The 15319-nt window shown below is 31.3% G+C and overlaps 1 protein-coding gene and 1 long non-coding RNA gene across 2 annotated transcripts; both read right to left on the minus strand.

The window, feature by feature from the left end:
- Positions 1-1470: 1470 nt before the first annotated feature.
- On the minus strand, positions 1471-7918 carry LOC130496342 (uncharacterized). Its single transcript, XR_008935442.1, has 2 exons — positions 7684-7918; positions 1471-3017 (listed from the first exon to the last, which is right to left on the minus strand). It is a non-coding gene; the product is annotated as an uncharacterized LOC130496342 (long non-coding RNA).
- Positions 5887-8358, minus strand: LOC130496341 (uncharacterized). Its single transcript, XM_056988344.1, has 2 exons — positions 7920-8358; positions 5887-6727 (listed from the first exon to the last, which is right to left on the minus strand). Exon 2 carries the CDS (start codon positions 6725-6727, stop codon positions 6050-6052), a length of 678 nt encoding a protein of 225 aa, XP_056844324.1. The 5' UTR covers positions 7920-8358; the 3' UTR covers positions 5887-6049.
- Positions 8359-15319: the final 6961 nt, after the last annotated feature.

Here is a 15319-nt window from a genome sequence, read left to right on the forward strand (position 1 = left end):
TGATATGTGCCCCGCGCAAATGAATTTTTCAAAAATATGTTTGCTATTTATTTTTCATGTCGCTATTGTATATCATATAAGTGTTATCATGTAATTAATCATATTTTATACATACCATCATATAAGTAATCACATAATTAATAACATTTTATATGTATCATCATATAAATAATCATATATATTATATTTTAAAAATTTAATGTAAAATATAAAAATCATATTTTAAGTTGGTGTTTGAAATTGGGCTTTGTATTGTATTTTTCTTATATATACTAAAAACATCTTTTATGATGGTTATTGAAAAATATTTTAGTAAAAATTAATTGTTGAATATATGTATATTCTGAATCAATTTTTGATATAAATCAATTTTAAATTATTATTTGATTTGAAATATGTATATAAATTTTCAATTTTGTTTTATGATTATTTTTAAAAAATATATTTTTATATAATTAGATTGAGCTATTTTGTATATTTTTAAAATAGTCCATATATATATAGTTTCTCATAATATAACGTATTTCCAATTTTTCTTAATCAGATAAGCTATTTTTTTTAATATATTGCTATTCATGTTTCTAAACAACATTATAATCTTTATTTTCTATAAATGTTTCCAAACAATTTACAAAAATAATCCAGTTTAAATAATATAGATAGATGTAATAATCTCATATCAAACAACTCAATACAAATCATAAATGTTATACTCTATTAGGTTTGTCACATATATATATACGAAATGGAATAATAAAAAAAATGAATGTCCCATTGTAAAATCGAATTACTAACACGAAATACATTTTGAGAGGCGAAGCTCTTTCTCGTCCTCGCATCGCGTCGAGCTACTTTTCCGCAGGACCTAAAATTAGAGATAGACACTTCGTTATTTTATAGGTTCGGTTTAGGTTCACTTCGATTTGGTTAATTCTACTTTAAAAAAATTTCCAGTTGAAATAAACCATAATTAGTTTGATTTGGATCGGTTTTGGTTCGGTTTGTATTTCGATTCAGTTTAAACGGATTTTTTTAATTTAGTTCTTTTAAAAAAAATCATGTTTCGAAACATCAATGCATGATGACAAAAAATAAATAAATTATATGAACTAAATCCAGTACATAACTATATCAATAATTTATTTGTGTTTAAATGTAAAATCATACGTAAAACCAAACATTAAAATATAATATATTTATTTTAGATTATTATTTTTGAACATAATTTAAATATTATAGGCGGTAAGAATACACTTCGGTTATTTTGTAGATTCAGTTTCGGTTTGGTTCAATTCGATTTGGTTAATTTGGTTCTAGAACTTTTCCAACCAAAATAAACTATAACTAGTTTGGTTTGGTTTGAATCAGGTTCGAGTTCAGTTGCTTTGATTTGACTAGGTTTGGTTCGATTATTTTGCCCATACCTAAAATATTGTTTCACGATCTTTTATACGGATTCTTCTGCAAAAATTCATGAGAAGTATTGTGTTCGTTACTCTCTCCAATTTTCGAAAACGTAATCAAAAACAACAACAGAACATGCAAAGGGATCAAGATCCGATGTTTATTCCGCGACTTCTTCAAATGCACGACTTCGCTCTTTACTCCATGCGGCTGATCTCATCAATTTCCCTATGTGCATAGATTCAGGAATATTTCTTCTTACAAGTAACATATTCAAAGTTTTCCCTTTTGCTTTAACTTTGGATATAAATTCGAAGCTGATGAATAACATCAAAGAAATGTGTAAGAAGAAAACTTAACAATTGAAATATTTAAAGCCCTTTGTCAAAAAAAAAAATTAAATATTTCAGTTTAAATAATGCATTCAGTGATTTTTTATGTATATAATGAATTCGTCAAGGTTAAGGAAAACTACAAAGATTTTTAAAAAAAGTTGTTTAAACAAAACATATATTAAATTAGAATGGATAAAAAGAACATTATAATCTTCAAAAAAATATTAACGTGTGCAATATATATAGGAGGGGTGTATTTTGACATCATTTAATTAATTTTTACATGATTTAATATACTGACTATAGTATAGATTGTTCTTGCGCACGGAGATATTAACAATGATTTAAGGTCTATTATTGACAAGTCAACAAACATTAAACGTGCACCTACTTACTAACTAGTGTTGTAAATAAAGTAGAAAAGAGAAGAGAAGATAGGAATTGGTGTGTCTTATTCCATGAATAATGATCTCCTTATATAGGATACAATAGCTTGGAGACAAAGCTTAACTTGGAGTGGGGAACAAGTATATCTAGGACTTTCCATATGGACATCACTACAATATTTATAACACTTCCCCTTGATGTTCAATATGTCGAAGTGCTTTCAAAACGCCGTAGATGCTGCCTCGTTAAAAACCGAGATTGTAATGCCATAACCGTCTAGAGTTTGTAATGCGTTTGGAATACTGCCTCGTTAAAACCTTTCCATGGTAAACCCAAAAACCCAATGTGGTAAAAATGGGAAGCCATGGATAGGAAAAAGAGTACAGCCGCATTACTTCCCCTGAAGTGAACATCACTGAAGGCTTCTCAGTGATCGCATACCAGTCTGCTGCATAAGCTTCCTGAGCGTGCATGTTGGTAATGCCTAAGTGAAGAGGTCGGCTGAGTTCTCGCTGGATCTGACTTAGAGTACCTTGACCTCTCCTTCTTTCTGAAGATCGTGGGTGAAGAAGAACTTGGGGAGAACATGCTTAGTCTTGTCACCCTTGATGTAACCATCTTTGAGCTGAGCTATGCAGGCCGCATTGTCTTCGTAAAGAACGGTCGGCTCGTCTTTACCATCCGTGATCTCACATGCTGTCTGAATATGGTGTGTCATGAGTCTCAACCAGACACACTCTCTGCTTGCTTCATGGATCGCCAATATATCCGAGTGATTGGATGATGTGGCTGATATAGTCTGCTTGACTGATCTCCATGAAATGGTCGTGCCTCCATATGTGAAAACATAGCCGGTTTGGGACTTAGCACTGTGTGGATCGGACTGGTAACCTGCATCAACAAAATGCTTTCATGATATTCATGGTCCATTCGGATCATATGGTTTACCTCTCTTAGATAAATTCGACCATGAATGTCTTTGTATGTCCATGATCTGTCCGGATCATGACATCATCCATAATCCATCCGGATTATGTTCTTGTCCACTATATATCTTATTCATATCCTTTGACCAAAACTCTTTATGAACTTTTAGTATATGTCCACGGCCTGTTCATGAAGTGGCTATTGTGTTATAGTTTGAAGTTTAATCAAAACTAAGCCACTTTTTGGTCAATAGGACGTTCCTCTCACTTGGATGGTTTAGGTCGGATTTAAGACCTAGAGAAACTGGTCGGAACAAGCTGGACGGGATGGATTGGTCAGGACCAATGATGATTAAGGTCGAACTAGGTCGGACATGATCCTAGTCGGTATGGTTCCCTTTGGTCGTGAATCTGATGGATTCTCGGACCATTTGATCTATCTATTCTTGGTACGTTGGATCATAGATCCCAACATTCATATACGGCTAATGATCTCTATGGCCTTTCCAAGAATCAATCATCTTAATCATCCTTTCTTTAAATATAAACACAAGGAATATATTGACTACTATATGGACTGATCTGAAACGTTCTTATAGAACTTTCTATTAAGCATCACTTAGTCTTATCATATCGTGTGTATGCGGCTGCATTTCAGTCCATGAACAACGCAGGAACGATGTTGTTCTATGAGAACTTCTTTCTCATCTTTTAAGGTATCTTATATTACCTTTATATCCAGTGAAATATCCAATGTCTACTACATCTTTCTTAGATGTCCAGATCTTTATTAATCTCGATATTAGGTAGTAGTATTCACCACATAGGAATTTATTTCCTTGTTCCTTAGTCCCTGTGAGTATCCTTGTGTGATTTAGCCATTCCATTGAATGCTTCATGTAGCAACATGTACGACCACTTGTCTGTATTTTCATGTTCTACTGCTCACGATTTTCTTTTCCTCACAAGACTCATCTGTTCACTGGTTAGATGGCGTCTATCTTATGTATTTTGCCAATACGCCCATCATATTCATTCTTTACTATAACTCCACGTCCCATTCATTTCTCTATGATGAGTACTCTTACGTGGGTTAGTGATCCTCGCATATCTCTTATGCTCAAGTGCTTTCTCTTTATCACTTATTAGTGTGTGTATGTGTCGACACCTTATATAATGTTCCATCGCGTTCTAGACATGATACAATCGATTGAGATTTTATTATTATCAGGATCATTGAATACTTTGTAGTTTGCAAGGCTACATTGTATGATACCTGTACCTTAGGACCGGCCGGTCTTATCTCATTGTCTAGTATGGTTTCTCTTTCATGAACCCGGATCTATCATTATGAGCACCTTATCTCTTTCTATCCGAGGTTCCTTGTATATGGAACATACTGGTCTATCTTGTATAGACTTCTACAGCAACTTGATTATGTCTCTACTAGGACATTTATATAGTGGTGCTAAGCTGGTATGACTTAGTCATTCTTTCGGGTCTGTCTGGCTATCATTCTTTCTTTGTTTATGGACGTCCAGTACATATATATCTGGTCCGAGGATCTTTGCCAAGACTTGGATGGTTAAAACCATTCCACTTTTACTTTCTATTTACCAGCTTATAGCTTTCTCCATGATGTTGGATAGTCGGATTCATCTTGTATGTAATCCGTGTACCTTGGCCACAATATGATCACCTTTGTTTGGCTCATGGTCTCACTGAATTCGTGGGAGAAAGATCATGTTCTCTTATCCAACATATATTCCCGATTTTCATCTCATCCTTAGATGAGGTATTCCATCCTAGATGGCACATAGGTATGTGGTGGTTTATTCATAGACTCTTAGGATGGTCTATATCTGGATTATGACCCTTTATCATCTTTAGACGGGAATATCTATGCTCACTTTATATGGCCTGATGTAACTTATCTTTCATACATGTATTCTTGTGGTGTACCCAAGCTTATAGACTTTTGAAGTCTCAACCTTATAGGTTATGCCTTTTACGGCCAAGCTATAATGCCTTATGGCCTTCAGCCATGCTTATCATGTTCGGGTTTTATAGTATGGTCATGGACCACACGGAGTGTTTATTCTCCCCCTCATGAACATGCTATAAAGTACGTTTGTTTGTCCTCACTTAAACGTAATGCTTGGACGGTCAGCATGGTTTTAGACCATGATACACGAATTTGTGGTCTGGTCATGATCACGGGTTTTGTTCTTACTATCCTCATGATCAGATTATACTTTCGTGTTGCTTGGAACAATGAAGTCTACTGAGTTTCCCTTGTGTACATGTTTCACAACGTGAGATCTTATGGGATAACTCTTTGTGCCTTATTAATCAAGTTCAGACCAGGATGGCTAATCCGGTCATGCCATAAAGTGTATAAATTCGTTGGTGAACCTTACTGGTTACCTAGGCTTTTATGCCTTATCACACCGATCCTTAGCATAGTATTAGATCAGTAGGGAGAATGTAGTCTCGACCTCTTTTATATGTATGCCTTTGGCGATTTTCATAAGCTAAAAGAAACATTTCCTTTTGCTTTGCTCTGCCCATTGGTTTATTATTGAAACCATTTTGATGTGGCTTGTAATGCCATTTCGACCTTTACTCCCTCCTCGACCATGATTGGATCTACAACCACGGTTATTGTGGTATCCTTGTCCACGGCCAGTGGGGATTTTGGGTCTCTCTCAATGGGTCTTAGGTGATAAATTTCGTGCCTCTTAAGGCCATGCCTTAGGTGTGGTGGTCTAGACATACTCTTCTCGAGTTTTCATTCTCATTTGTCAATCAAAAATATTTTTCAAGCAAATCAATCAAGATAAAAGAAAAACTTTTATTAATGCTATGAAATTTGAATGACAAATTATATTTAAAAGAAAACACCAAATCATAAGTATGAAATCAGAATGTCAAAAGGCTTAAACAATAGCCGGCCAGTCCATAATAACATCTTGGACATGGCTCACATTTGGTTCTCTATTCAATGAATAAACCAATCTCATCATCTATATGAGTCCACCCGAATTTTCTTTTCTTAGCTTCTTCAGCATCACCGTATATCATCTCACATTGATACTCGGCACTTATCTCCATAACATAGTCGAGTTTGTCGAGGTTGACTTTCCTTTTCTGCTTCTTTTCCTCAAGAGCTGAAAGGTATGAGAGAAGGTCGTAATAGGTTGTGAAACCTTTAGCCTTCTGTGATAACAACACTTCCTTTGAATGGATCGTGTCACGAGTCTTGCTTAACAAGTCATAGTTTGTTATCACTTCACCACATAGTTTAAGACTATAGGTGATTCTCATAAGATCAAAGTGATAGTCATCCACGGATTCATAATCCTGGAACCTCAGAGCCTTCCATTCTTTCATGGACTCATCTAGTAATGGCTCCAAGAACATGGTGTTCAATCTCGACCAGAGATCGTAAGGATCGTTGATGTAACTGCACTCATCATACAGATCCTTCACGAGATGCTTTCTCATTATCAAAACAGCTCTACGCCTTTCATATGCAAGGGTATTATTGCCGTATTTGATACACTTCCCAAGTCCTTTAGACTTTAAATCAGCTGAAGTGTTCATTGCCCAATCAAGGTAATTGTCTCCATTGAGATCAAGGGCTGGGTAATCCGAGTGATGGAGTCTCGACATCTGAATCATATCAAAATGATTTGTGTTAGTACATACAATTTCTGATGCCATTGGCTATCCAAGAAATAAAAGGCAATCGGCCAGTATGTAAACAATAAAGCCATATGGCTTGTGTGACCAATGTCATTCGGCTATTACATAATTAAATCACATTGCCAGCAAACAAATAAGAGGGCCATACGGCCAGTTTGCATTCTCTTTAGAAATTTACTTTCTCATAACTCATCCATCACTTAATCAACTTATTTGATTTATAAATCCCTTGAAAATAGTGGGATGGACGAGTGCATGGTCTAGACATACCATATGGTATGCTACATCGCCCCATGCGGTTTAATGGTCTAGTAGTACCATTCGGTACACTTCCTCGACCAAATAAAACAGATCGTGATTTAGCTGCACTGTGGTGCGCATCATCCATCACCGGTGATTGTGGATCACTGTGGATCATCGAGGATCACCGTGGATCACCTTGGATCACTGATCATCGTAGATCATCGCGGATCATCATGAATCATAGATCAACGCGGATCATCATGGATGATCACCGTGAATCACGGGTGAAAAATCTAGTTGCACCTGAGGGTGAACATCATCGACCATTGATTTTGTTTTATGGTCTAATCGTACTTAAGAGTACGTATCATCGACCTTTACTTCATATGGTCTAGTCATACCTATTGGTATGCATCATTGACCTAAAAGAAAATCATGGTCTAGCCACACTATGGTGTGCATCATCGACCAAAAGATGTGGAAAACATTAACCTTATGTTTTGTTTGGACATATAGCGTGTCATCCTTAAAGGGGTATCACTTGTTGTCCATACAAAACGAAAGTCATGTAATCACATGCTTTATATTTTAGGGTTTAGGGTTTCTTAAAATCGGACTTAAACTTTAAGGATTAGGGTTTAAAATTCAAATCTGTTTTTAGGATTAGGTTAAACATTGACCTTAAATTTTGTTTGGACATATAGCGTGTCATCCTTAAAGGGGTATCACTTGTTGTCCATACAAAACTAAAGTCATGTAAAACTATTAAGGGTTTAGGGTTTTGATTTTAAAATAAACAGAACTAAAATCAACCAAATCAAATCGCAAAATTTTTAAATCGGATTTAAGATGAAGAGAAGTTTGAAACCCGAATTGCTTGAACCACAAGTAAAGATTAGGGTTCTTGAGATCTTACCTTAATCTTTGCCGATCTTTTCTCCTTGGTTCCTCTTTTAGAAACCTTAAATAATCAACAATGAAAGTTTCAAAGTTGGATTAGTATGAGATCTAAGAACAATAGAAATCGAAATTAAGAGAGATAAGGAGTTGGCGGCTATTAGGGTTTTGGATGATCTTTGACGGCGCGGCTTGCACTGGGAGGTGACGGCGCGTCTGGAGTCGGATTGATGCGTGGTCTGCGGCGCTGGATTCGTCTCGTCAAGAGCTTCAATTTGATATATTACTCGCCGTCTGGATCCTTACGGTTAGGGAGATATGACGGTTTAAAGTTGCGGCTGAAATTAGGGATTTTGTGCTCGTTGGATTTTAGCTAGGGTTTAGAGTCTCGTGCTGATAACGTGTTGTAAATAAAGTAGAGAAGAGAAGAGAAGATAGGAATTGGTGTGTCTTATTCCATGAATAATGATCTCCTTATATAGGATACAATAGCTTGGAGACAAAGCTTAACTTGGAGTGGGGAACAAGTATATCTAGGACTTTCCATATGGACATCACTACAATATTTATAACAACTAGTAACTACTACTAGTACTAACAATTATGATATTTATAAGTAATAACAATGATATGGATAACAATGATATAATAAAAAGGCTTGTAGTCTTGCCGTGATCTTATATAGTTAAGGAATAAGTTTACGAGTTTCTTAAGGAAATTGTTGTTCGTTCTGATTATCTATAACTATATGTTCATGGATTCTACATTTCTATTTTCTGTAAGTTCTGTTTTCACCTGAAAGAAAATAGTCGAAGCGTTACAGTAACGAATAATAATCAACCAATCTTCGAAGTAGGCCAAGTTGCGGCACAAAGCCATAAACTATAGGAAAAATGATCGTTAGCTACGTGAAGTATTAGCCATCACATGGCTAACCATGCAAACTAAACTAATATATACCTAGCTATACGAAGTATATGTTATGTATGACAACATCTCTCAATTTAATGATATTATGTAATTAACATCACGAGTTTATTTTTATTCATTCAAAAACTGATGTAGGTGACAGAGACCGTTTAAATATCTCGTTTCATCAACTAAAATATTATCAACCTGACCGTAATTTATGTAAAATTAGATTTTAAACCTCATTTTAAAAACGTAAGAATTTTCTTAACAAATTTAATTTACAAAATAAATATTTTTAATATTATTTGATAAGTAATATTTTAGAATTTTTATTTTTAGTGTATTTGAAAAGTATATAATTATATTACTTATATTTGTATAAATTTGAAAGTCATATAAAATATTATATATTTATTTTTAATTATAAAACTCATTTAACGTCAATCTGACATTTTATTTGCTTAAAAACTATTTGATGTCAACTTAAACCAAATATTATCTTGTGTATATATTTATTAATAATATACTTTTAAGAATAAATGTAATCTAATAATACAAATCTAATATTACAGTTTTACTAAGTTTAAGTGAATGAAATTTTTGTTTATGAAAATATAAATAAAATAATTCATTAATTTAATTAATTTGTATTAAAAATAAAATTTTAGAGTCAATATATAAATAGACATCAAATAAGTTTTATAATAAAACAATGATCAGATAAGTATCTATCACATAATTAATCAAATGAATTACAGAACTATGTTAAATTTTAATAATAAAACAGATTAAAATAATTTAAAAATAATCTTATATAACTTTCAAATTTAATAGGAACAAAATAATATAATTATATAGTTTTCAAATTCACTAAAATAAAAAGGTAAAACACTACTAATCAAAAAATATTAAGACATATTGATTTTGTAAATTAAAATTTGTTAAAAATATTCTTACGCTTTTAAAATGTGGTTTTAAATCTAATTTTAGATAAATTACGGTCATATTGGTTATATTTTAATTGATAAGATGTGGTATTTAAACGGTCTTTGTCATCCACATAAATTTTGGGATGAATGAAATTAAACTGGTGATGTTAACTACATAACATCATTAAGTTGAGGGATGTTGTTATGCATAACATATACTTTGTGTAGCTAGGTATACATTAGTTTAGTTTGCATGGTTAGCCATGTGATGACCAATACTTCATGTAGCCAACAATTATTTTTCCTAAACTATACCATAAAATTGTGCGTCTTCGATATACTTCGAAAGCTTAAGATTCTAAAGAAATATTAGTCGATTACTGACCATCCCTCCGAAGATAGCTAGCATAGTCTTCGAACTCAAATATAATTAATTTTTTTTCCTTTTCTCTCTTAACAATTAAACATATTTTATATAAACTCCTACATAAAATCAATTTATTATCTAGTAGTGACTTTAATTGTATTTTTCAACTTCTAAAACAATTTAAAACATAAATGTAATCACCGAAATGACTTTTAAAATCGTAGAATTTCAAGATTCATAGATTCCTATCAGAAAGCAATGACCGTAATTTCTTGCAAAAGTTTTTTGATAGTTAGATAGAACTGAAAAGGAGGCCAACACTGGAACTTTGTAGATCGTAGCATTCAGATGTTTTGCGTAGACACCACAGAGAAATTCCATTCGGAAAATGTCATGCCACATGAACATCATTTGTGATTTTTAGGCACTGTAATGTTCAAACATGAGTTCAATTTCGTGTGTGCGCTACTTTAGACTAGAGCTAGACACAAGACAAGGCGAGTACTTATTAGTTTACGTGTATATGCGATTTGATTTGCCTTGCACGAGCAGAGCCGGCCCTTGGAAGAAGCTGAAGAAGCTGTTGCTTCCGGCCGCCGGAGAATATAAAATTTGTCGGCCTTGTTTGGACAGAAAGTTCTCAATAGTTTGTGTTTAAGGTTTAGGTAACAAGGGTTTAGCTTCGCGGGTTCGATTACCCTTGAGCGAATAGGCCACATTTTTCATTTTTGCTTCTAGCCACATATATTCTAGGACCGGCTCTGTGCACGAGTAATAAAATTTTTGACTTGTTAAAAACGAATACTTGCTATTTCGAGTACTTGATTAGAAATTAATTACTTGCAAGTTACTTGTCTTACTATATTACTTATTATATTACAAGTACTTATGAACTATTTACGAGTTTTCAGAATATTTAAGAACTACTTACTAAATAATAGTCTATTAGAAATAGACATGAAAGTTTGTTTTGCTTATTCTATTTAAAATAACATGTGAATTACTTTAAACGAAATATTTGTTCATATTATAGAGAAGACAGATAGAAAATATCTTCTCTAAACAAGTAACAAGTAATAACAAATCATATAACTAAATTTTTAATACTTGTTACTACATAATTTTTTAACTAGATGACGAAGAGTATTTAAAGCTCAAGATGGATACAAAATAAGTAATAAGTATAAGAAAAGTAATGAGTATTTAATGTCCATTCCTAAATGCAAGTAAAAGAAAAAAATATGAACAAATAAATAATAGATCATATAACAAATAGCAAATAACGAGGTAAGTAAAGGGGCGTAACGAGTCAAGTACTAAAAATAGTAATGATACTTGACTTGGTTTTGCAAGTAATAAAAACTGTCGACTTATTATTTGACTAGACAACACCGAGTATTTAAATTTTTAAAATGGATTCAAGTAACAAATTTAACGAGAGTAACGGGTAATAATGTCCAACCCTACTTTAAACACATGGGACCAATTATTTTGGAAAAGAAATTAGTAAGTTAAAAAAGAAACAAAGAAATTAGCAATGAATTCCATACCTACTCAAGAAAAGAACAGAAAAAACGAGAAGAAGTAAACTATGCATAGTCTCAGAGGAAGCACATTAACGTATGCAATACTAAGGAACAGTGATTTGGACGTTGTAAAAATGTTTGAAACGGTCCATTTCTGTGAGCAGTTGTTGTTCCCCTTATATGTCTAATCAAAGATAAGGCATGTCTCGTGCCATCAGTTAGTCTAGATCTTTTGTTTTCCTTTTCACTATATCATATTCACTTATTCCCTCTTTGTTATTTACACCACTAATTATTTTTAAGTACTATTTATAAAAAAATTCTTTAGTGCATCCACATTAAAAATTCCTCACCATAAATCTTTCACCCAACATATTACAAAATTTAGTAAGAATTTGTTTGAAAATCTTAATAGTCGTATGTCAAAACTTCTCAAAAAAAACTTTTTGGAGCTGACAAAAAATGGTATGAATTTCACGAGTTTTAGAAGTTTTAAAAAAATTCTAATTAAATATTCATACTTTGATAAAAAAACTCTAAGTTGATAGACTTTTAATGATGTCTTTAGAGCATTTCTAATAGGAGAGTTTTACTCATCAGAATTCTAAACATACATATATATTATATATATGTGTATAATTATGGGGCCATCATTTTACGGGAAATCCAACCGAAATTTTTTTTAAGTTGTTTTAAGAAATTTTCAATTATATTTCCCGTAAAATCATGGATCTTACAATTATATATAGATGCATACAACATATATATAATATATATATATATTATATATATATATATAAGTAGAACTTCCACCGGATGAAGTATTCTTATCATATCTTAATCAATTAGTATATAACTTATAGAAGTGACAAAGACAAAATGAAATAAGTTTTCAAAATAAATACTCAAAAAACTAGGAGACACGTGCAACACTTGGCCTTATTTTAGTGTTATATAAATTGTCTATAACTAAAATTAATCACAAAACTTAATTATATTAAAGTTTTTATTAAAAGAATATTGTTATATTTTATTGAAATAAAATATAAAAACAATATTAGATCTAAATCCAACATTGTATACGCTGATAAAAATTGGGATCTCCTTTATTAATAGACCCAGTAGATTTAGAGTGAGTCCGGGATGATTCTCCCTGCACTGACTGCAATTAGAAGAATCGAAAACTATAGCTCTGAATACAAAGAAGGTTTGTCAGAAAAATATCCAGATATAGACATCATCCATATAGTCATTGATCTTGTATTGATTAAAAAATCCTCTAAGTATATAATTGAAAAATGATTCTTATATAAGTAATTGAAAAATCCTCCAAGTATATAGCTCACAGTTCATTCATGTACCACGGACGGCAAATTCAAGTGCGGATCATCTAGCACGCAGTGCCAGACAACAATCGTCTTTTGTCATTCACATAGATGCAGAGGGGAAAAGTGCCTATTCCAACCTGAACAATTTGGATCGTGCAAAATACAATCTGAACTAATGGTTAGTGCCAAATACGATCTGAACTCAATTAAATCTTTAAAAACCTATTCGAACTTTTTAAAACGTGCATAAATCTACATTGAAATATTATTAAAAAGTTGAAATTGCATAAACTACTATTTTCATCGTATTAAATTTTAAAACTTTGGTGATAATTTTTTCTGATTTATATAAATACATAACATGTTTTTACTTATTATATCTTCAATAAACTTATATATTACTAAAATATAAATAATAAAATATTTATAATTAAATTATCTTAGATATACTTAAAATTTTAAAGTTATTTATAAAAAAAATGTATAGATTATTTTTATTTTTAAAACTTAAGTGAATTTTTTTCAAAGTTATTATTATATATTTTGATATTTTGTTCAAATTTTTTGAAGTTATTTATATTTTGAACCTTTTACCTTTCAAAATTGAACAAATATTAAAATATATAATAATAACTTTTGAAAAAAAATCACTTAAGTTTTAAAAATAAAAATAATCTATACAAGAAATTTTTATAAATAACTTCAAAATTTTAAGTATATTTAAGATCATGTAATTATAAATATTTTATTATTTATATTTTAGTAAGATATAAGTTTATTGAAGATATAATAAGTAAAAACATGTTATGTATTTATGTAAATCAGAAAAAATTATCACCAAAGTTTTAAAATTTAATACGATGAAAAATAGTAGTTTATATAATGTCAACTTTTTAATAATATTTCAATGTAGATTTAGGTACGTTTTAAAAAGTTCGAGTAGGTTTTTAAAGTTTTAATTGAGTTCGGGTCGTATTTGGCATTAACCATTAGTTCGGGTTGTATTTGGCACGATCCAAATTGTTCAGGTTGGAATAGGCACTTTTCCCAGATGCAGAGCTACCAATTTAGTGTGCAGAGTCTATATGAATCTGTATATTTGATGAAAAAAAAAGTAATACGGGACCCTAAGTAATACTATTAAGTTAGAAACGAATTACAGAACAGTTAAAAAGTGAAAAAATGGAATTGTGGAGTAGTTTAAAGAAGTAAAAGTTAAGTTCTTCATTCTTATTTGTATGATCATTATTTCACATCTTGCTCTCTCGATAAATTAATAAATTAAGTAAAAACAAAAATAAAAATCCTAAAACTAAATGGATGTGCAAGTTGGAGTGGGTACTGGGTACAGCACGAACAAAACGAAAAGAATTGTCCCATGCATGACTTTAATTGCTTTTTAGTTCTTCCAAATCAAGAATTAGTTTTAATTGTCAATGAATAGTACCAAGTACCAACCAACTAGTATTTGTACCACGACTTTAAATTCATACGACGATACTCCCTCCGTTTACATAAGTGTCAATTTTATATTTTTCACACAGATTAAAAAAGCAAAGAAAATATATGTAAGTTTTTATTAATTATACATTTTTGATCAATAGTATTTGAGATAAATAAATTTATTTATAAAATAAGTATAATTTTGCAATTAATTTTCAACTGAAAATAAATATAATTTGCATTGGAATTGTAAATTGACGTTCAAATAAAAAAAGTTAGAATGACACTTATTTTGAAACAGAAAAAATATTGGTTTAATCAGTTTTTGTACATTCACGCATTATTATATTTCTTCTGTTTCATAAAGATACATATTCTAGTAAAAATATTTTTAAAAAATATATTTTTTATTTTTTCAATATACTTTTTATCAACTAATAATGATTAATTGTAAATTTCAAAATGATTAATTGCGTTTACTGAATTCTTATTGGTTTAGGGTCAAAGAAAATAGATAATCGCAAAAAATTATGTATTTAATAATTAAATTTAATATATTTTATTAATTTGTATGAAAAATCCAAAGCATGTAACATTTTAAAACTGAAGGAATATGAATATACATACACACGATTGGTTGTAATATTATTCGTTAGTGGGTATTTGTTACTTGTCTCGTTGTCTCGTACCCGGCTTGAATCAACAAATTCATGGTGTTATTAAATCGAGTAACAAATTTTTAAATTTTGTTACTCACATGTACAAAATAGGTTATATGTTCCATGTTTACTTGTTAGTCGTTTATTTAAAATAATAATAATTATACTTAATAGGTGTTGTTAGCATTTGTGTCTTTATAAACAAAACCCAAAAAGATTTGTGTGTTTAAAATCGAAGTCTTCACTACAATACTA

Source organism: Raphanus sativus, chromosome 6, assembly GCF_000801105.2.
Source record: "Raphanus sativus cultivar WK10039 chromosome 6, ASM80110v3, whole genome shotgun sequence".
In the NCBI taxonomy this organism is placed as follows: Eukaryota; Viridiplantae; Streptophyta; class Magnoliopsida; order Brassicales; family Brassicaceae; genus Raphanus; species Raphanus sativus.

What these genes read in the sequence shown, in the direction of transcription:
- LOC130496341 (XM_056988344.1), bottom strand. Translation starts at nt 6,727, where the DNA reads ATGTCGAGACTCCATCACTCGGATTACCCAGCCCTTGATCTCAATGGA.